Source organism: Hyla sarda, chromosome 13 (genome assembly GCF_029499605.1).
Source record: "Hyla sarda isolate aHylSar1 chromosome 13, aHylSar1.hap1, whole genome shotgun sequence".
Taxonomy (NCBI): Eukaryota; Metazoa; Chordata; class Amphibia; order Anura; family Hylidae; genus Hyla; species Hyla sarda.
In genome coordinates, this window is record NC_079201.1 from 7,711,956 (window position 1) to 7,733,061 (window position 21,106).

At 43.8% G+C, this 21,106-nt stretch overlaps 2 protein-coding genes across 21 annotated transcripts in view; one reads left to right on the plus strand and one right to left on the minus strand.

Annotated features, from left to right (window-relative positions):
- The window catches only part of LOC130297590 (nuclear factor 7, ovary-like), a 60,938-nt gene extending 42,033 nt beyond the window's left edge, over positions 1–18,905 (minus strand). For 4 of the 20 annotated variants that reach the window (XR_008849604.1, XR_008849601.1, XR_008849602.1 and 1 more), the window contains exons 1-3: positions 17,292–18,234; positions 13,438–13,537; positions 2,773–2,899 (exon numbers count right to left, since the gene is read on the minus strand). The gene's annotated coding sequence lies outside the window, so the exon portion shown is untranslated. Of the gene's footprint in view, positions 1–2,772; positions 2,900–4,707; positions 4,726–12,342; positions 12,435–13,437; positions 13,538–17,291; positions 18,235–18,287 lie in introns of those variants that run through there. The other 16 variants (XR_008849603.1, XR_008849605.1, XM_056550226.1 and 13 more) reach the window with 12 other exon arrangements.
- Positions 4,891–7,219, plus strand: LOC130297592 (E3 ubiquitin-protein ligase TRIM39-like). The gene has a single exon (XM_056550235.1). The coding sequence runs from the start codon at positions 5,348–5,350 to the stop codon at positions 6,809–6,811; it is 1,464 nt and encodes a 487-aa protein (XP_056406210.1). The 5' UTR covers positions 4,891–5,347; the 3' UTR covers positions 6,812–7,219.
- Positions 18,906–21,106: the final 2,201 nt, after the last annotated feature.

Below are 21,106 nucleotides of genomic sequence, written 5' to 3' on the forward strand. Positions count from 1 at the left end.
TATAGAGCAGTGGTCTCGAACCTGCGGACCTCTAGATGTTGCAAAACTACAACTCCCAGCATGATGGGAGTTGTAGTTTTGCAACATCTGGATGTTGAAGACAACTGGTATAGAGTGTCAGCGCCGGCGGCCGCAACAAACAGGAGGACAAGGAGGGCAGCGCTTGCGGGTCACATATGATTAGTTCCCCGATGTGGGGACAGCGCAGCGCTGGGCTGACAAGTCATTCATTCCAGAGGGGGAGGGGCCAAACCGGTATTGCGGTATGGGTTACAATTCCTATCGTGCAGCACAAAAATTTCGGTATGAACCGGTATACCGCCCAGCCCTACCCACGGCCCTGATCTAACATTGATCTTTAGAGGGCCATCCTCCAAGATACCTACAGCTTTAATACAATGACTACATCCCCTTATTATTTTCTACTTGATCAGTGGTGCTCTTGGCCACCTGACTGCGCAAGGGAAAAACTATGAAAGAACACAAAACCGCACCAGCGCAGATATACCTTAACAATAAAACCATAGGAAAGCCTCTTTAAGAGCCTTTAGCTGTTTATGGAATTTATTGTTTAGCCAGAAAATGTCACAGGTGTGAGGATCCTCAAGAGTTAATAGACCAGTCATCAAACTAACGAACTATGAGACAAGAACTCCACACCCTTCATGAGAAATGGAAACTCATGCCTTATAGGAGGTGGAGTTCTAGCTGAACAAGCTACATAAGAAAAGAGCCATATCCTTCATTACCTGCCGTCCCATATCAAGGCCTTCAGCTATGGCATCTGCTGCTCCGAAATAAGAGCCGACCTGCTCCACCTGTCTGAACATTTACAGAGATCCTGTAAGCTCGAGATGTGGACACAGCTTCAGTCTGGAGTGTATTAAGTACGTGCTGGAGACACAGCTTCAGTCTGGAGTGTATTAAAGGGGTATTCCAGGCAAAAAACTTTTATATATATCTCAACTGGCTCCAGAAATTTAAACAGACTTGTAAATTACTTCTATTAAAAAAAAATCTTCATCCTTTCAGTACTTATGAGCCTCTGACGATAAGGTTGTTCTTTTCTGTCTAAGTCCTCTCTGATGACACCCGTCTCGGGAAACGCCCAGTTTAGAAGCAAATCCCCATAGCAAACCTCTTCTAAAATGGGCGGTTCCCGAGACACGTGTCATCAGAGAGGACTTAGACAGAAAAGAACAACCTTATCTTCAGAAGCTCATAAGTACTGAAAGGATTAAGTTTTAATAGAAGTAATTTACAAAATCTGTTTAACTTTCTGGAGCCAGTTGATATAAATAAAAAAAGTTTTTGCCTGGAATACCCCTTTAAGTACGTGCTGGAGACACAGCTTACATGGCAGAGTGCAAAGTGTTGTGCTTGTCCTGAATGCAGAGCGGAGTTTCAGGAGTTGCCTGGAAATTCCACTGCAGCAAAGTCTCTTTGATGTTAATGGGATTCTGCTGCACTGTGCACAAGGCGGAAACGTTTACCGCAGAAATCCCAATTTCGGCATCCACAGAAACAATGAACATGTTCATTGTTTCTGCAGATTTCACTCAGAAACGCATTGCAGTCAAAAGAGATGGCACATTTCCAAGTGGACCTAGCAGAACATGTAAATTTGCGTAACGTCCCTGCGGACATTAAGCAAATTTTCCGCCTTACTGTATTCAGTTCCATATTCCAGCTTTTAAATGGGCCCCTAATCCCCTCATGACTTATTTGAGACACAAGAAAGCGCTCTGCTCCCTGCATACACAGCAGCCAGACCTGACCAAAGGAGCCAGGACAGGCTGCGGCTCTCCAGATGGTGCAAAACTACAAACTTATGGCAACATCTAGAGAGCCACAGATTAAACACTTTAGAGGGGAAGGTGACACAGTTGACTGTTTTACAGATTTTGTGGAAGTAGCACAGTTCACGCTGGCACTGATCATTAAGGACACATTTTTTAGGGGTACAGTTTATCAGCGGCACAAGTCATCAGGGTATGGTGCCACAGCTCATTGGCGTGAGAAAGTGGCATCATTAGAGAGGCACAATTACTTAAATTCTACTATTGTAGCCCGATAAGGGATGGTGTTTCCCTGTACCTTCCATGCCCTGTCAGGCAGTGTCCCAAGGGCCCCCTGCAGTTGTTTCCCTCATGTAAATAGATTATATTGTGTATTGTAGCTTTAATAAATGTACCATGTGACCCAGGAGGTACTAGTGACCAGCTGACCCCAAAGGATACCTATGGGCTCCCTGACAGTCTCCCCCATATAAATCCTGGGTGGAGCTAGTCTTTTTCTCTTTTGCTCCAAGTCTTAGCTGAGGTCAGTCGTTCTTATAGTGTGTCCGGAGCAGTGGAGGCCTCAAGTCCAGGCCCGCAGCCTCAAGTCCAGGCCCGCAGCCTCAAGTCCAGTGCAAGTAAACTGAAGTAAAACTGTCCTGTCATCTGCCTACTCAGCATGGCCAGCACTAAATTCTCCTGTCTACTTCAAGTCTCAGCAAACCTGTGTAGTCTCTGTCACCTCCTTGGGCTCTGGCTGTACTGCATAGACTGTTCCATCTGTCTACCCTCAGAAAAGCTACCGTTGTCCGTAACTTGGCGTCGGTGTCTTCATTGCCCCCGTGCCTATCCCAGGATCCAGCGGTATATCTTTGGGTGGTTAAGGCTAAACCACACCCTGGCATCACAAACACAAGGGGTTAATACCATCTGCCCCTAGGGTAACAACATCTGCCCTGCACCTCTCACCCCGCCGCCATAACACAATACCCACCTGTTTTATCTATGTCCAGTGCTGCCTCTCTGGTCTTTCCTGCAGAGATGATGTACATTGGCGTCTGGGTGCTGTGCCATCTACTGCAGAAGTCAGTGATCGGCATCAGGTCATGGGCATGTCATCTCTACAGGGAAGTAAAAATAAGGTAGACACGGCAGGGATCAAACAGGAAAGTGTAGTAAATGTTATGAGAACATAAAAAAAATTATTTGTAAGAGTTTTATTTTTATATAATTCCTTTAAAAAGGGGACATAAATACATAATTAGTCAGAGAGGGGAACTAAAGATACATTCACACCATGTTTTGTGCCTCTGTGGCAAGGATCTGGTGGGAAAAAGCTCAGAACCAAATAGAGTCACCTATGCAACTTTTGGCCAGAATTGAAAACCGCAGCAGACTGATTTTCAGATAGAAATAGAGTCACTAGGTGATATATTTTGGATCATTGGATCCAATGGGGTCCAGCACATGGTTAAGAGCTTCTCAAGTCGAATTTGCGCTACGGAGGCACAGAACATTGTGTCAAAAACACACACACACCTTAGTAACATGTTTTACCCTGACTTGGCAATCGGCATAATTTAAATTATCAGTGTAGGAATTTTACATTTCATGGTATACTGCCTGCATCCAGTATACTACATAGCACAATCCCTGTGTGCCTTGTATATTTGGCTTCTTTACAACTTATTAGGTCACTGTACTGTAATATCTACGCTCTGCTTTTCTGTATTGACCGATTTAGAGGGAACAGTGTCCCGGGTCCCCAACTGCCCCGATCACTGGCTACTGAGACAGCATTACCAGCTGAAAGTTACTGGCAGGCCATGACCATAGCTGTAAATGGAAGAAGCAGGGGATCGCGGTTTGGTGGGACTCACTGTATGGTGATAAAACTTGCCCTCTGTACTGATCCGGCTTCCGTTGGTTGGCATAGGATTGCTGTGTTGTTGCAAAGTGTCATAATTCCTGTAAGTTTTGGCTCTAAGGACTCTACAATGTGCTTTGCTACCATCTAATGGTGGAATCTGTAAAGTGCTTGCGAGTCCCTGCCAAGCCCTTGGGGTAGACAGGCGTGTGCTGCCAGCAGAGTGTAGAGCAGCCTGTGTGTCAGTGTTTTCTAACCAGGGTGCCTCCAGCTTTTACAAAACTACAATTCCCAGCATGCTGGGAGTTGTAGTTTTGCAACAGTTGGAGGCACTTTCCTTGTCATTAATCCTACCTAGGAACAACTCACGGACCCCTCCCAAGTACTAACGTGCCCTGGGAAATCCTACAGACCATATTAAGGTCATATCACGTTATTCTGCAGTCTTAATGAGTGTTCTACTCTTAAAACGACGAGCGTTCGTTTTGCGGTTACAAGCCGCTTCTGCCGGACCGGCAGAAGCGGCTTGTAGCCGCGAAACGAACACTTGTCTTCCCATTTCACTTCTACCCCCTCCCGACATGTGAAGTTACCTCTTGTGGAAGAAACGAAAGAAGCATGACCATCGAGTGCCGCGAGTAATTTCCTTCTTCTACTACCAAAATTAAACGTATCTCCTATCCACTCTATTTTACACGGTTTTATAGATCTGGGCCATTGTTTCTGTTTATGCTGTGAGAATATCGTGCTACATGTTTTTCTTTATCCTCAAGAGGAAGAACTTAGTCTTCATCAGAGAGAAGGCTGAACAAGGACCTCTCCGTCATACACTAATGTCTTCGTTGGTCTCCGGTTGGATTTCGCACAGCTTGCCTACAACGCCTTGAGAAGTTTTTGATGTATATGTGTTCTTCCAGGTATCACATGGCAGAAATGATATGTGCGAGTGAAGAAAGTTCTACATATAGCACCATAGTGATCCAACCTGTGAAAATCCTAATCAGTAGTTTTAATAACTTTGGACTGAGAACATATTGCATCTTCCTTAGTCATCACACTTACCTGTGCCAAGAAGCACCACAAAAGATTGCAACATTCATTAAAGCTTCTATAAGAAAACCATTAAAAATATTAAAAAAATAAACATAAATATAAATATATAGTTCTAGTAACCAAGTGTCCGTTCTTCTGGCTAAAAACAAACATTCAGTACCAGAGCATCTATGTATTGTCATTTCACAGAATTCTTGTGTCAAGAATTTGCATATGGGAACAGCTTTATAGTAGTTAGGTCACAGAGAACACCGGGTTAGTTACACCACCCTGCCACGAGAGATCTATTAAAGGACTACTACTCCAAGCATAACCCTCATTTCATAGAATATTTTTTGCACATACAATTTTTAAAATGACAAAATTTCCTGGCACGGCCAGAGAGAAATAGAAGATATCATTCATCTCTCAGACTGCTAATGTATTAGAAGACTATAAAAAGAGCTAATGAAGGAGAAACATCCACGTTCCCTACCACTTAAGTATTTTATAGAACATAAATTCTAGTATTGCCAGGAGCAGAACCGGTTAACAATAATTCATTAGGTGAGGTCTGACATTACAGACTCGCCCTGATTTGGAACACAGAAAAACAAGCTCCACTAGATTTCTGAAACGTTTGAAAGTTGTCTTCAATGATTTTCTGAGAATGGCGTCTGACCAGATGGATGAATGTCTGGATCCTACAAGACTGAGATGTGGACACAACTATGGGAAGAGTATCGATGATGTACTGGATACCCTGGAGGGTTCTAGAGATTATACCTGTCCCGAGTGCGGAGAGAAGCTTCACGGAGGTCCTGAGCGCTCAGAGATACGGCCTGTAATCGGAGACAACAACATCTTCTGCACAGACTGCACGTTCTCGCCTCTACCTGCTGTGATATCCTGCTTGAATTGTGACGCTTCTCTGTGCGATAAGCACTTGAGAGTCCACAGCAAGTCAGAGGAGCACGTCTTTACCAAATTGAACTTCATGTGCTCCACTCACAAGAAACCTGTTGCGTTTTATTGCTCTAAAGACGCAGCCTGCATCTGTGTCACCTGCGCTCTTTCTGAAGAACATGAAGGACACGAGGTAGAGCCATTGACTGAAGCCTCAGATAAGAGAAAAGAAAAACTAAGAAATGTTGTCGAGGAATTGGACAGAAACAAAAAGGCTACAGAGGAAAGAGTAGAGGACCTACAAAAATATCTAAGGACAGCCCAGGAAAAAGTATCTGGAATTACCGAGAGCGTTGTTGCATTGTTTAGAGACACAAGAAAGCAGCTGGACGCCCTAGAACACAAGATCCTCGAGGACATCGCCAACCAGGAAAAGCGAGCCAGAGCTTCAGTCTGTCAGGTCATTCATGAGCTGGAAATGAAGATCGATAACCTGTCCAGAGATATAAAGGATATAGAGGAGCTATGTACCATGGCACAGCCTTTGCCTGTCTTACAGAGGTGGGAGACAGTCAGACATGACACTGGGGACATTAAAGAGGCCGTCAAGGAGGACAGGAGCGACGTGGACATAGGTTTGATCTCGGTGACTGTACACACAGCCCTTTCAGATGTTGTTACTAATGTGAAGAGGGCTTTTTACGTCCAGCAGACACCAGATATTGTGTTAAATGTGAACACGGCTTCTAATGATCTACATATTACCGCTGACCTTAAAAGTGCGTCTGGGTCAGAGTTCAAGCAGAACTGTCCGAAGTTACCCGAGAGATTTCAGCATAACCAGGTTTTAGGTATCAGAAGCTTCTGTTCTGGTAGACATTTCTTGGAAGTGGAGACCTGTCCGGCCGGGAACTGGAGGCTAGGAATGTCCTATCCCAGCATCGCGCGGAAAGGCTACCACTCACTCATTGGACACAGTAACAAGTCATGGGGTCTGTGCAGGTATCTGAATCAGTATTTTGTTATACACGACAGACATGTCATTCCTGTTGGCCATAAGCCATTATCTCAGAGGTTGGGGATATTCCTGGACTACGAGGCTGGCCGCTTAAGTTTTTACGAGTTGTGTGATCCGATAAGACACCTGCATACTTACACAGCCACCTTTACTGAGGCCCTTTATCTTATACTTGGTGTGTATGCAGGCTGGCTAAGAATTAGAAACTAGATAAAACTATCTATAAATGGATGGCTCCATGAAACGCTGTTATGTGGTTTAGAATGGCAACGCAGCAATTTGGCGCCGTCATTGGTGAACACATGGGATGTAAGGCATGACAAGCATTTTTTTTCATATTTCTACACTTGCAGATCTGTCGTCTTCTTCCCCCCTTGTTGTCTGCTCATATTCTAGGTCAGGGTTTCCCAACCAGGATGTTCCCAGTTGTCACAAAACTAACTATTTTGAAACAGCTGGAGGCACCCTGGATGGGAAACACTGACCTAGGTAGCCAACCATCACTGATCTAGAAGTGGTGGCCATGCAGTATAGGTCCGGAAGTGCGCATCAGCTCCCCTGGTTGGCCTCCTTGTCTCTATGTATAGTACTGGTGGCTGCAGGCATTGTAAAGAAGGGAGGTGGGGGAAACCCCTATTAAGGTTAATGTAGAAACAGTATGCAATAAGCTCCACCTAGTGGCGGCTGTAGGCACATTTGTTTCATAAACCCTCATGACTTTGTAAGTGATTTTAAGCTCTGTACTAGAAACACCTCCGACCCTTATAGTTATACAAAGAAATTAACCAGTGCACAGTGCTGCTTCTCTTTATATTACAAATGGTGATGGGTGGTCATTCTCTCCCAATCCCTCAACTTAATAATAGCAATGTTCCTTGCTATTTAGAGGATAGTTTTAAACTGCACAAGATAAAAAGGTGGTGTATATACCCCTGAGGAGGGGGGGGGGGGGGGGGGGGGAGAATGATGTAGGGCAGCGTTTCCAAAACAGTGTCTCCTGCTGTTGCAAGATGGACATGCTGGGAGTTGTAGTTTTGCAACAGCTGGAGACACACTGCTTGAAAAATCCCTGATTTAGCAGCTGGCTTGGATCTTCTAGCAAACAGGTATAGTAAGAGTATATACAAAAATCAGCTATAACATTAAAAGCTACTTGCCTGAAAATGCTGAAAATTTAAGAGAAGAAAAAAAAAAAAAAAAAAAAGCCCAGACAGAGTGCTTGCTAAAAAAAAAAAAATTAAAAAAAATATTTCACAACACGATACTTACCTCCCCTGCAGCCCCCTCGTATTGATGTCATGTACCACAATGAAGCAGCAATACTGGAAGTATAGTTTGCATTTTGTTTTTTAAGCAGGCATCCTGGGCCCTCCTCCAATAACATGATGTTTTGCTTTCGTCAACTTGCATGCTTACCAGACCCAGCTTGGTAGTCAAACACTGGTACCCCAATTTCCAGGTCCCTGCCTAATGAAAGGTGGAGACAAGAGTTAATCTCGTTGATTTGCCAGACATATGCGGACAATTGGGGAGATTTACCAAAACCTGTGCAGAGAGAAAGTTGAGCAGGTGCCCATAGCAACCAATCAAAACTCTTAAAATAAATAAAAATGAAAGAAGCAATTTGATTGCTATGGCCAACTGCACCACTTTCCCACTACACTGGTTTTGATAAATCTCCCCAAACGCAGCTACTGAGTAGTCCCTACGGATTTCACATACTTCCCTCCTGGCTGAGGATGCCCACTCAGGTCCTTTAATCATCAAGTAGATTTCTCCTTCGTCCCTTCACTGTTCAACTTGTGACGGAGATTTAGCTCAAAGGTTGTTTGTAAGGTTTATCTGCTGGTACATTTTATATTGTATACAGTTCTTTACATCTGTATCACATACCCGCTTTAATAAACATTTTCATGAATTAAAAAGCAAACACCTGCCTAATATTGTGTAGATGATTCTCGTGCTACCAGAACAACCTTGAACAAAGGCCTGGAGTCAAAAAGAGACCTCGTAAGAGTCCTACAGTATCTATAACCAAGATAGCAGCATGCAGCATTCTTCTGCAGCTTAAAACTCACACTGGGTCCCATTGCGATCCAAAATTTTCACTTTTTTTTATATTTATTTTTTAAGAGGCCGAGGAACGTGCTCTCTATCAACCAATCGCAATAAAAAATTCAAGCGGATGGATGCAGTCCATCGTAAGCCCTTCTACAAAAGGAGCAAGGCCCCCCAACAAACCTACCCTTTCCCCTCCAGGCCAGAAGGCACCTGCAAGGGTCTGGGTTCGATGTCCCTTTTCGCCGAAGCTACTAAAGGGACAAAAATGCTCCCAACATCAACTTAAGTGTTAACTAAGGTGTCATTGGGAATGGGAGGACTACAGTACCCAGAAATATAAGAATTGGGGTTATTTAGTTTAGAAAAAAAGAAGGCTTAGGGGAGACCTAATAACTATGTATAAATATATCAGGGAGCAGTACAGAGATCTCTCCCAGGATCTATTCATACCCAGGACTGTATCTATAACAAGGGGGAATCCTCTACATCTAGAGGAAAGAATGATTCTAGACCAGCACAGACGGGGTTCTTTACTGTAAGAGCAGTGAGACTGTGGCATTCTCTCCCGGAGGAGGTGGTCATGGGGAACTCTGTAAAAGAGTTCAAAAAGGGGTCTGGATGCATTTTTGGAGAATAATAACATTACAAGTTATGGATTCTAGATTTATAGGGACAGAACGATGATCCAGGGATTTATTCTGATGCCATATTTGGAGTCGGGAAGGATTTTTTACCTCTAGTCTGAGGGTTTTTTGCCTTCCTCTGGATCAACTCAGTAGGGACTCATTAGGGTTATAGGTTGAACTTGATGGACTCTGATCTTTTTTCAACCTTATAAACTATGTTACTATCCAAGGAGCAATATACTGATGGCACCTCAGCTAAAGCAGAGATGCCCAGGGTTTGCAGGAAGGTTAGGAACCAGGAGGCAACACACACCTCCCCTAGACTGCCAGGAAGGATACTGCACCCAGACCATCCCAGTGAACAGTGAAAAAAGGATATACAAATAAAGAAGTGAACAATTCCACGAGATACTGCCCAGTCATCCAACTGGATCTATAAACATTTTCCTGATCCTAGCCAAAAGGCAACGCGAGTGCCAAGGTGAAGAGTAATGGTGCAGTGCTTCAACTCAGTGGGTCCCATCCACCCAGTCAGTTTTGGCACCTTAGGATCACCACTCCCCGAGGCACAAAAGTACCTCGGCTCTACACCCTCCGGCCCAATGACCAGACCTGAAGGGCACAGGTCTCATTGGGGCAGCACTGTACTGGTGTTATGGCACCAGCCCCGCAACACCTTGGTACGACTGCCACGTAGACACCCTTGTCTGCAAAGACAAAACCACTGACAGGAGCAGGTTTCCACCATTCTGCCTTGTTGGTCTTCCACACCACCAACTACACATGATCTTAACAAAAAGGCCAAGAAGCAACGTTAAACCAAATGACAATAACGCTTGTGACACAGAACATTATCCCCAGAGACCCGTACCAAATCACCAAAATGGGGGGAACCTAAACCCACTGTTCTTCCTCATTACAGTGAGGGGAAGTTTGAATGGAGGGTCGGTCATGCACAGGGCTGGAACTCAAGGAAAAAACAAAAACATGGCCACACATCCGCAACCTGTACCATGATCTATTTGCTTCTTAGCGCAATTTCAAAAAGAAACAGGTTATTATTGCACCCTTCGATCAAAACATGCAAGTCCACTCGCCATGTCAACACCACCTGATAAGAGTGGGTCCCAAAAAAAAAAAAAAAAAAAAAAAAAAAAAACACGCATAGGGCTGGGCGGCAACCACCATCACCACGATACCAAGCCAACAGAGGGATTGACCCAGTGGCATGGCAGCCCCATAAAATAAATAAGGGGACAGAAAACTAATGCAACATAGTAGAGAAACATAACATGGCCGCTCATACACAACGTGTACTGCGATCTAACTGCACGGGGCTGGGACAAGGTATTTAGATGCCAGAAAAACGCCAATTTGAAACCCATATTGTGGTTTTTTTTTCCCCTCCTATAGTAGTTTATGGGAGGGACAGTTGCCAAAGATTCCTGAACAAAAAAACAACCTCATTTTGGAAATTTAGCCCTGAGGATAAGGAGGGTGAAAAAGATGTGGATTTGGCATTTCAGACGCATTTCTGGGCACCGGGCCCTTTCCTCAGTAACAATGAAATTGTTTTCGATAATCACCCAAACCAAGAAAGTTAAAAAAGAATAACACATTTTTACATTCACTGGTGTCACATAAGATACAATACTACTTGAACAGACACAGTTATCTCCTTGCTAGGAGAATACACTATCTGGATTTTTTACAGTCTAGTTTTTTTTGCAGCTATGTTTTAACCAAATTTTATGTTTAATTCTATTTATGTACCTACTTTAACACTTTACACTCGTGCAAATGTCCCCAATACCTAACCAGATACCTGCCGGTGGGACCCCCACCGGCAGGCATAGCTTGCAAACGTCCCGGATCTGGGGTGATGCCTACTCAATGTGGGGGAATTCTGTTGCCTACCTAATGGCGAGGGCGGCGCACGCGCTCTCTCCTAAATTCCTGCCTAGCTAATAGGGAGGCTAGTTCATATAGGGGGCAGCTATCTGGGGGATATACTTTTCCATTTATTATGTTTTGTTCTTTTAATATAAAAACAAAATCCCTTTCCCTAATAAAAACTGAAGACCCCCCCACAATAAGTAAAGAAAGAAAAAAAAGTCACATGACTTTTTTCCCGGTAAATTGGCATCGGCAAGTCTATGAGACAGCACACTACCGAGCGATCCTAGCGCTGGCAAGTTCTGCTGGTGGAATGTGCGCGAAGGAAATTTTCAGTGCAGACTTTCCACTTTCCTTCTGGAGCCCCAGTCAGGAAGGCGATGGGATGCAGACTAGTCATAATAGCACCAGCTCCTCTCCACATATGCCTCACTTACTGACAGCTGCAATCAGTGTCAGTAAGCCATGATAATAGGTAAAAGTGGCAGAAATATTGTGCCCTCGGCGGCATGCAGCACAATACACAACCAGTATTAGCAAAACTACAACTCGCAGCATGCCCGGACAGCCTTCGGCTGTCCGGGCATGCTAGGAGTTGCAGTTTTACAACAGCTGGAGGCACTCTTGCTGGAAAACTATTGTCTTTTAGGCTGTCCAGGCTTGCTGGGAATTGTTGTATTGCAACAGCTGGAGGCACCACAGTTGGGAAACACTGATCTGCGGGACTGATAAATATTAAAGAACACTAAAATATGCCAGTAAAGTGTCTATATCACATAGGAAGTTGTATTGTGCATATTTTAGTTAGCGTGTTGTATGATACATACATGTAGTTTGCACCTATTAAGTCGTTTAACGTTGGATGAACATATAGTAAAAGACTAGTATACAAAGCAGCATTTTAAATATGACATGCGCTGCAAATGGTTGCAAAAGTGTATACACCCCAAAAAGGACGATTTCTAGTGGGACCTAAAAAAAATAAAAATAAAATAAAAACCTCACACACTAGAATTACCTTGTCAAGCCCAAAAACCCCTTAAAAAATTTCCTGTAAAACAAATCATTGATAGTTTAACAACTGAACACTAGGGGGCGACTTACAACTAAAAATCACAACACATAGTATTTCATTTTAAGACCTTTAAAAATCCTTACCTATGAATGGTTAACACATTTCTTCGGCAAAGTTACTTATAATGTATGCAGATGTGTTATATCACAGGTCAAGTCTAATCGTGTCAGATCTACTAGGAGACGACATATACAGATCAAACAAGAGTATTAAGATACATCAGCAACACTGTATAATTTAGGCTTTGTTCACATTAGAAATGGCTGTGAAGGCAGAAAGTAATTCACATTATAGGGAATCTGTCAGCTGTATTTGCTGCTAAGAGCTGGAGATACAAGAGCACCTTTCCTGGAGCTCATGGGAGTAATTACTCAGCCAAGTGTCAAGGAGGCGGGGCCGAGCTGCTCAAGTTCCGCAGCCTAACATGCCTCCTCTCTGGACCTCACCTACTAACCCCGACATACAGGGCTATTTACATAATTCAAGGAGGGGCTGGCAGGTAAAGAGGCTTACCAGGTTGTGGCACTTAAAGGAGTACTCCTTCGAAAAACATCTTATTCCCAATCCAAAGGATAGGGGATAAGATGTTAGATTGCGGGGGTCCCACCGCTAGGGACCCCCGTGATCTCCCAGCCAGCAGCAGCGGCAACACAGAAGCTTGCAGCTTCAGCGTACGTGATGTCATGCCACACCCCCTCCATTCATATCTATGGGAGGGGGCATGACGGCTAGTACATAGCAATCGCGCTTCCTCCCACAGACGTGAATCTGAGGGGGGCGCAGCGTCCGGCATCACCAGTCACAGAGCAGAGTTAGCTCCGTACACCATATGACAGGGGTGCTGCAGCAGAGTTAGCTTAGGTCCCCCAGCAATATAACATCTTATCCCCCATGGATAGGGGATAAGATATTTTCAGCAGAGTACCCCTTTAAGCAGCTCAACCACACCTACTTGACACTTAACACTAAGTTTGGCAACCACCACCTGATACAGGAAAGATACAAATTACTTTTATTCCCTAAGGGCCGATTTGTACAAGGAAATTCTGTGCAAATTCCATTTACAGCCGACTTTATCTCAATGGGAGTCTGTTACTCCGTTCCCACTAACAAGGTTCTGATGTGGAATTAGATTCTTCCAGAAGATTAAACATGTTCATTCTTCTGCTGGAACTTACCGGAGACGTCCGGGAACTGCGGAGGCTGATGTAAGAGAATTACCTTGTGGAACTTCTGTAGAGCAAACTGGGCCGAACCAATATCCACTGGTGTCTACAGCTAATAAAACGGTGAGACGGTAAAGGGAATCAACATTTATTATTGACTAGGTTATGTTTCCTAATGGAAATTTTGTAGAAATAAAAGTAAATGCTGCCCTATTTACAAGTACTATAAAATACTACCCTATGTACAAACTACTATAATACTGCCCCCTATATACAAGAATATAACTACTATAATACAGCTCCTATACACAAGAATATAACTACTATAATACTGCTCCTATATACAAGAATATAACTACTATAATACTGTCTCCTATATACAAGAATATAACTACTATAATACTGGTCCCTATATACAAGAATATAACTACTATAATACTTCTATATACAAGAATATAACTACTATAATACAGCTCCTATACACAAGAATATAACTACTATAATACTGCTCCTATATACAAGAATATAACTACTATAATACAGCTCCTATACACAAGAATATAACTACTATAATACTGCCCCTTATATACAAGAATATAACTACTATAATACTGCCCCTATATACAAGAATATAACTACTATAATACTGCCCCTATATACAAGAATATAACTACTATAATACTGCCTCCTATATACAAGAATATAACTACTATAATACTGCCTCCTATATACAAGAATATAACTACTATAATACTCCCCCTATATACAAGAATATAACTACTATAATACTGCCCCCTATATACAAGAATATAACTACTATAATACTGCCCCCTATATACAAGAATATCACTACTATAATACTGCTCCTATATACAAGAATATCACTACTATAATACTGCTCCTATATACAAGAATATCACTACTATAATACTGCTCCTATATACAAGAATATCACTACTATAATACTGCTCCTATATACAAGAATATAACTACTATAATACTGCCCCCTATATACAAGAATATAACTACTATAATACTGCCCCCTATATACAATATAACTACTATAATACTGCCTCCTATATACAAGAATATCACTACTATAATACTGCTACTATATACAAGAATATAACTACTATAATACTGCTTCTATGTACAAGAATATAACTACTATAATACTGCTTCTATGTACAAGAATATAACTACTATAATACTGCTCCTATATACAAGAATATAACTACTATTCTACTACTCCTATATACAAGAATAAAACTACTATAATACTTCCTCCTATATACAAGAATATAACTACTATAATACTGCTCCCGATGCTCGCGGTCATACACAGGATGTAAATGTACGTCCAGGTGCGGGAAGTCACGCCAAACCAGGGCATACATTTACGTCAGTGGTCGTTAAGGGGTTAAATATCTTGCCCCGGCCTGCGCGCTTATGACTGGCGGCACAGGGGGGGGGGGGGGGGGGAGGGTGAGGGGTAAATCTGCGTGCGCACTGAGCACACAGCGTCCCCCTCTACCTTGCGACGCAGTGAGACGAAAATGGTGCCCTGGGGCGGAACAAGCTGCGTCTGCGCCGGACTCCCGTGGAACTGCAAGCTGCGCGGGACGGCTTGCTTAAGGTACCGTACACTTTCCACCCCTCTGTTATCCCATCTCAACCCTGTCCAACCCCCCCCCCCCCCGTCACCCATGTCCACCGCCACCCCACCCCCCCCCCCAGATGTGAGAAGATTTAATGCCTGCAAACGTATTGCCTCATATTTCCCCTCGGAAGTAAAACAATGTGGTAGCTACAGTCAGCAGTGAGGTCATAATAATACAATATGGTGGACACAGTCAGCAGTGAGGTCATAATAATACAATTTGGTGGACCCAGTCAGCAGTGAGGTCATAATAATACAATATTACTGGATACAGTCAGCAGTGAGGACATAATAATACAATATTACTGGATACAGTCAGCAGTGAGGTCATAATAATACAATATGGTGGACGCAGTCAGCAGTGAGGTCATAATAATACAATATGGTGGACGCAGTCAGCAGTGAGGTCATAATAATACAATATGGTGGACGCAGTCAGCAGTGAGGCCATAATAATACAATATGGTGGACGCAGTCAGCAGTGAGGTCATAATAATACAATATGGTGGACGCAGTCAGCAGTGAGGCCATAATAATACAATATGGTGGACGCAGTCAGCAGTGAGGTCATAATAATACAATATGGTGCATACAGTCAGCAGTGAGGACATAATAATACAATATGGTGGACACAGTCAGCAGTGAGGTCATAATAATACAATATGGTGGATACAGTCAGCAGTGAGGCCATAATAATACAATATGGTGGATACAGTCAGCAGTGAGGTCATAATAATACAATATGGTGGATACAGTCAGCAGTGAGGTCATAATAATACAATATGGTGGACGCAGTCAGCAGTGAGGCCATAATAATACAATATGGTGGACGCAGTCAGCAGTGAGGTCATAATAATACAATATGGTGCATACAGTCAGCAGTGAGGACATAATAATACAATATGGTGGACACAGTCAGCAGTGAGGTCATAATAATACAATATGGTGGATACAGTCAGCAGTGAGGTCATAATAATACAATATGGTGGATACAGTCAGCAGTGAGGTCATAATAATACAATATGGTGGATACAGTCAGCAGTGAGGTCATAATAATACAATATGGTGGACCCAGTCAGCAGTGAGGTCATAATAATACAATATGGTGGATCCAGTCAGCAGTGAGGACATAATAATACAATATGGTGCATACAGTCAGCAGTGAGGCCATAATAATACAATATGGTGGACCCAGTCAGCAGTGAGGTCATAATAATACAATATGGTGGACACAGTCAGCAGTGAGGCCATAATAATACAATATGGTGGACACAGTCAGCAGTGAGGTCATAATAATACAATATGGTGGATCCAGTCAGCAGTGAGACCATAATAATACAATATGGTGGATCCAGTCAGCAGTGAGGCCATAATAATACAATATGGTGGACACAGTCAGCAGTGAGGCCATAATAATACAATATGGTGGACACAGTCAGCAGTGAGGTCATAATAATACAATATGGTGGATCCAGTCAGCAGTGAGGACATAATAATACAATATGGTGGATACAGTCAGCAGTGAGGTCATAATAATACAATATGGTGGATACAGTCAGCAGTGAGGCCATAATAATACAATATGGTGGACCCAGTCAGCAGTGAGGTCATAATAATACAATATGGTGGATCCAGTCAGCAGTGAGACCATAATAATACAATATGGTGGACACAGTCAGCAGTGAGGCCATAATAATACAATATGGTGGACCCAGTCAGCAGTGAGGCCATAATAATACAATATGGTGGATCCAGTCAGCAGTGAGACCATAATAATACAATATGGTGGATCCAGTCAGCAGTGAGGTCATAATAATACAATATGGTGGACACAGTCAGCAGTGAGGTCATAATAATACAATATGGTGGACACAGTCAGCAGTGAGGCCATAATAATACAATATGGTGGACACAGTCAGCAGTGAGGCCATAATAATACAATATGGTGGACACAGTCAGCAGTGAGGCCATAATAATACAATATGGTGGACACAGTCAGCAGTGAGGCCATAATAATACAATATGGTGGATCCAGTCAGCAGTGAGACCATAATAATACAATATGGTGGACACAGTCAGCAGTGAGGTCATAATAATACAATATGGTGGACACAGTCAGCAGTGAGGTCATAATAATACAATATGGTGGACCCAGTAATCCCCATGACCCTCCCCCATACATGTATACATTACACCATCCTCTTACCTCACATCTCCTCAGGACTCGTCCTCACCTCACAGCTCCAGACCGGACCTAATGTCTACAACTAGAGCAGGTGATGGTATTAGCCAATCAGACCATAACAACCAATCACCTCACAGCATTCACTACACACCCTGGTCATAGCAACCAATCACCTCACAGCTCTAATTTTGTGCACTGACCATAGCAACCAATCACCTCACAGCTCTCATTATGTGCACTGGCCATAGCAACCAATCACCTCACAGCGTTCCCTATGCACACTGGCCATAGCAACCAATCACATCACAGCTCTCATTATGTGCACTGGCCATAGCAACCAATCACCTCACAGCGTTCCCTATGCACACTGGCCATAGCAACCAATCACATCACAGCTTTCCCTATACACACTGGCCATAGAAACCAATCACATCACAGCTCTCATTATGTGCACTGACCATAACAACCAATCACATCACAGCTTTCCCTATGCACACTGGCCATAGCAAGCAATCACCTCACAGCTCTCATTATGTGCACTGGCCATAGCAACCAATCACATCACAGCTTTCCCTATACACACTGGCCATAGCAACCAATCACATCACAGCTCTCATTATGTGCACTGGCCATAGCAACCAATCACCTCACAGCGTTCCCTATGCACACTGGCCATAGCAACCAATCACATCACAGCTCTCATTATGTGCACTGGCCATAGCAACCAATCACCTCACAGCGTTCCCTATGCACACTGGCCATAGCAACCAATCACATCACAGCTTTCCCTATACACACTGGCCATAGAAACCAATCACATCACAGCTCTCATTATGTGCACTGACCATAACAACCAATCACATCACAGCTTTCCCTATGCACACTGGCCATAGCAAGCAATCACCTCACAGCTCTCATTATGTGCACTGGCCATAGCAACCAATCACATCACAGCTTTCCCTATGCACACAGGCCATAGCAACCAATCCCATCACAGCTCTCATTATGTGCACTGACCATAACAACCAATTACATCACAGCTTTCCCTATGCACACAGGCCATAGCAACCAATCCCATCACAGCTCTCATTATGTGCACTGACCATAACAACCAATTACATCACAGCTTTCCCTATGCACACTGGCCATAACAACCAATCACATCACAGCTTTCCCTATGCACACTGACCATAGCAACCAATCACCTCACAGCTCTCATTATGTGCACTGGCCATAGCAACCAATCACCTCACAGCGTTCCCTATGCACGCTGGCCATAGCAACCAATCACCTCACAGCTTTCCCTATACACACTGGCCATAGAAACCAATCACATCACAGCTCTCATTATGTGCACTGACCATAACAACCAATCACATCACAGCTTTCCCTATGCACACTGGCCATAGCAAGCAATCACCTCACAGCTCTCATTATGTGCACTGGCCATAGCAACCAATCACATCACAGCTTTCCCTATGCACACTGGCCATAGCAACCAATCACATCACAGCTTTCCCTATGCACACAGGCCATAGCAACCAATCACATCACAGCTTTCCCTATGCACACAGGCCATAACAACCAATCACCTCACAGCTCTCATTATGTGCACTGACCATAACAACCAATCACATCACAGCTCTCATTATGTGCACTGACCATAACAACCAATTACATCACAGCTTTCCCTATGCACACTGACCATAGCAACCAATCACCTCACAGCTTTCACTATGCACACTGACCATAGCAACCAATCACCTCACAGCTTTCACTATGCACACTGACCATAGCAACCAATCACCTCACAGCTCTCATTATGCACACTGACCATAGCAACCAATCACCTCACAGCTCTCATTATGCACACTGACCATAGCAACTAGAGATGAGCGGACTTACAGTAAATTCGATTTGTCACAAACTTCTCGGCTCGGCAGTTGATGACTTATCCTGCATGAATTAGTTCAGCTTTCCGGTGCTCCGGTGGGCTGGAAAAGGTGGATACTGTCCTAGTAGACTCTTTCCTAGGACTATATCCACCTTTTCCAGCCCACCGGAGCACCTGAAAGCTGAACTCATTTATGCAGGAAAAGTCATCAACTGCCGAGCCGAGAAGTTCGTGACAAATCGAATTTACTGTAAGTTCGCTCATCTCTAATAGCAACCAATCAGCTCACAGCTCTCATTATGTGCATTGTCCATGGCCACCATTCAGCTTAGGCCGGATTGACACTGCGTTTTGTCTCTCCGTAATGTTCACATTGTGAAGTCTAATCCGCAGCGTCTAAACACATCCCTTATGTCAGTGTTTCCCAATCCCAACCAGGGTGCCTCCAGCTGTTGCAAAACTTCAACTCCCAGCATGCCCGGACAGCCTTGGGCTGTCCGGGCATGCTGGGAGTTGTAGTTTTGCAACAGCTGGAGGCACCCTGGTTGGGAAACACTGCCTTATGTTGTAAGACTTTTCCATAGCAACCAATTACCTTGCAGCTTTTGGCCGTGTTCACACATATCGGTCGGGTGCTGTGGGTTTTGCAATTGGAGTCCGCTGCAAGCGGAATCTGTGCGGAAATTCCGTAGCGTTAATAGGCCCTTATCGGTTATACGTTTTTGTCTTCCTCACCATGGGTGGAGGTATATCTGCCCAACGTATTATAATTTTTCACAATACGCAATATCATTGCTTGCTGTCAGTGAACAGAAAAAAAAAATCTAATTTGCACAGAACAGTTGAACACGTCTAAGGGAAAGTTCACACTACATCCGAGCTGCATTTAGTCCGATCCATCTATGGCCGAACAGAGTCACCCCAATGGGGGCCGTTGCTCCATTAAAAAGTATACTTCAGCATCCAATTTGTGGCGGGATTCTGGCATATGACGGTAGCAGTGATGTAGTGCGATCCTACTAAGCTGCGTTATTGCCCACAGCCCATTTTTCTGACTGTTCCTAGATATTTGACTAGAAATGGCGCTGTCCTCTTAAGCCCGCGTACCGACTTGAGAAGCTCTGGACGGAAAACTTCTGTCCAGAGCTTCTGACTGAATCAGTCGCCACTAGGACCGCGCAGACATTGCCATCCCCATAGACCGCAACGTCTGCGGAGAAGATCCCACAAACCTTTTTCTCTGAATATTCTGTTGGAAATTCCGACAAAAAAAATTCTGCAGTGTGAATGGATTCAGAGAAAAAAACCTATTCACCTGCATGTTAAACTTCATGCAAATGAATTTTTATTTTTTTTCCGTAGTGTGAACCTGACCTAACCAGGTCTTGGTGTCAGGATATGCGCTTAAATTTTACAACCGCTTCTGAGCCCGAACCGGTATCTGAATACGAATTTGCCCAATGTCCAATGCAAGTCTATGGGAAATCCGTCTCCAGATCACAATACTCTTAGAGTAAGTCACAGAATCAGAAGGGCTCCCGAAAAATGTAAACGCATATCCTGCCGCCAGGACCATGTTTGGAGGTAAAAAAAAAAGGGGTACTATCGGTAAATAATCTATCCCCTATCCACAACCATGACAGGGTGCCTCCTCATCCTGTGACTGGCAAAGTAGGCCCTCACTTCTGCCCATCTCAGAAGGAGAGAGCCAGCACTCAAGAGACTGGCAGGGCTAGGGGCAAGAGCGGGACCCCGTATAGGAGATCATGAAGAGTCCCAGTGGTTAGATCACCCATAATCAGACACTTATCCCCTATCCACAGCCATGACGGGGTCCCTTCTCAGGTGGTCGTTGGCTGAGCAGGCCGTCACTCCTGCCTGTCTTGGAAAGAGGGGGCCAGAGTGCTCCAGGGACTGGCAAGTATAGCAGCGAGAGCGGGGC

Bases quoted from the DNA above. Each gene is read 5' to 3' on its own strand.
- LOC130297592 (XM_056550235.1), top strand. From the start codon at position 5,348: ATGGCGTCTGACCAGATGGATGAATGTCTGGATCCTACAAGACTGAGA.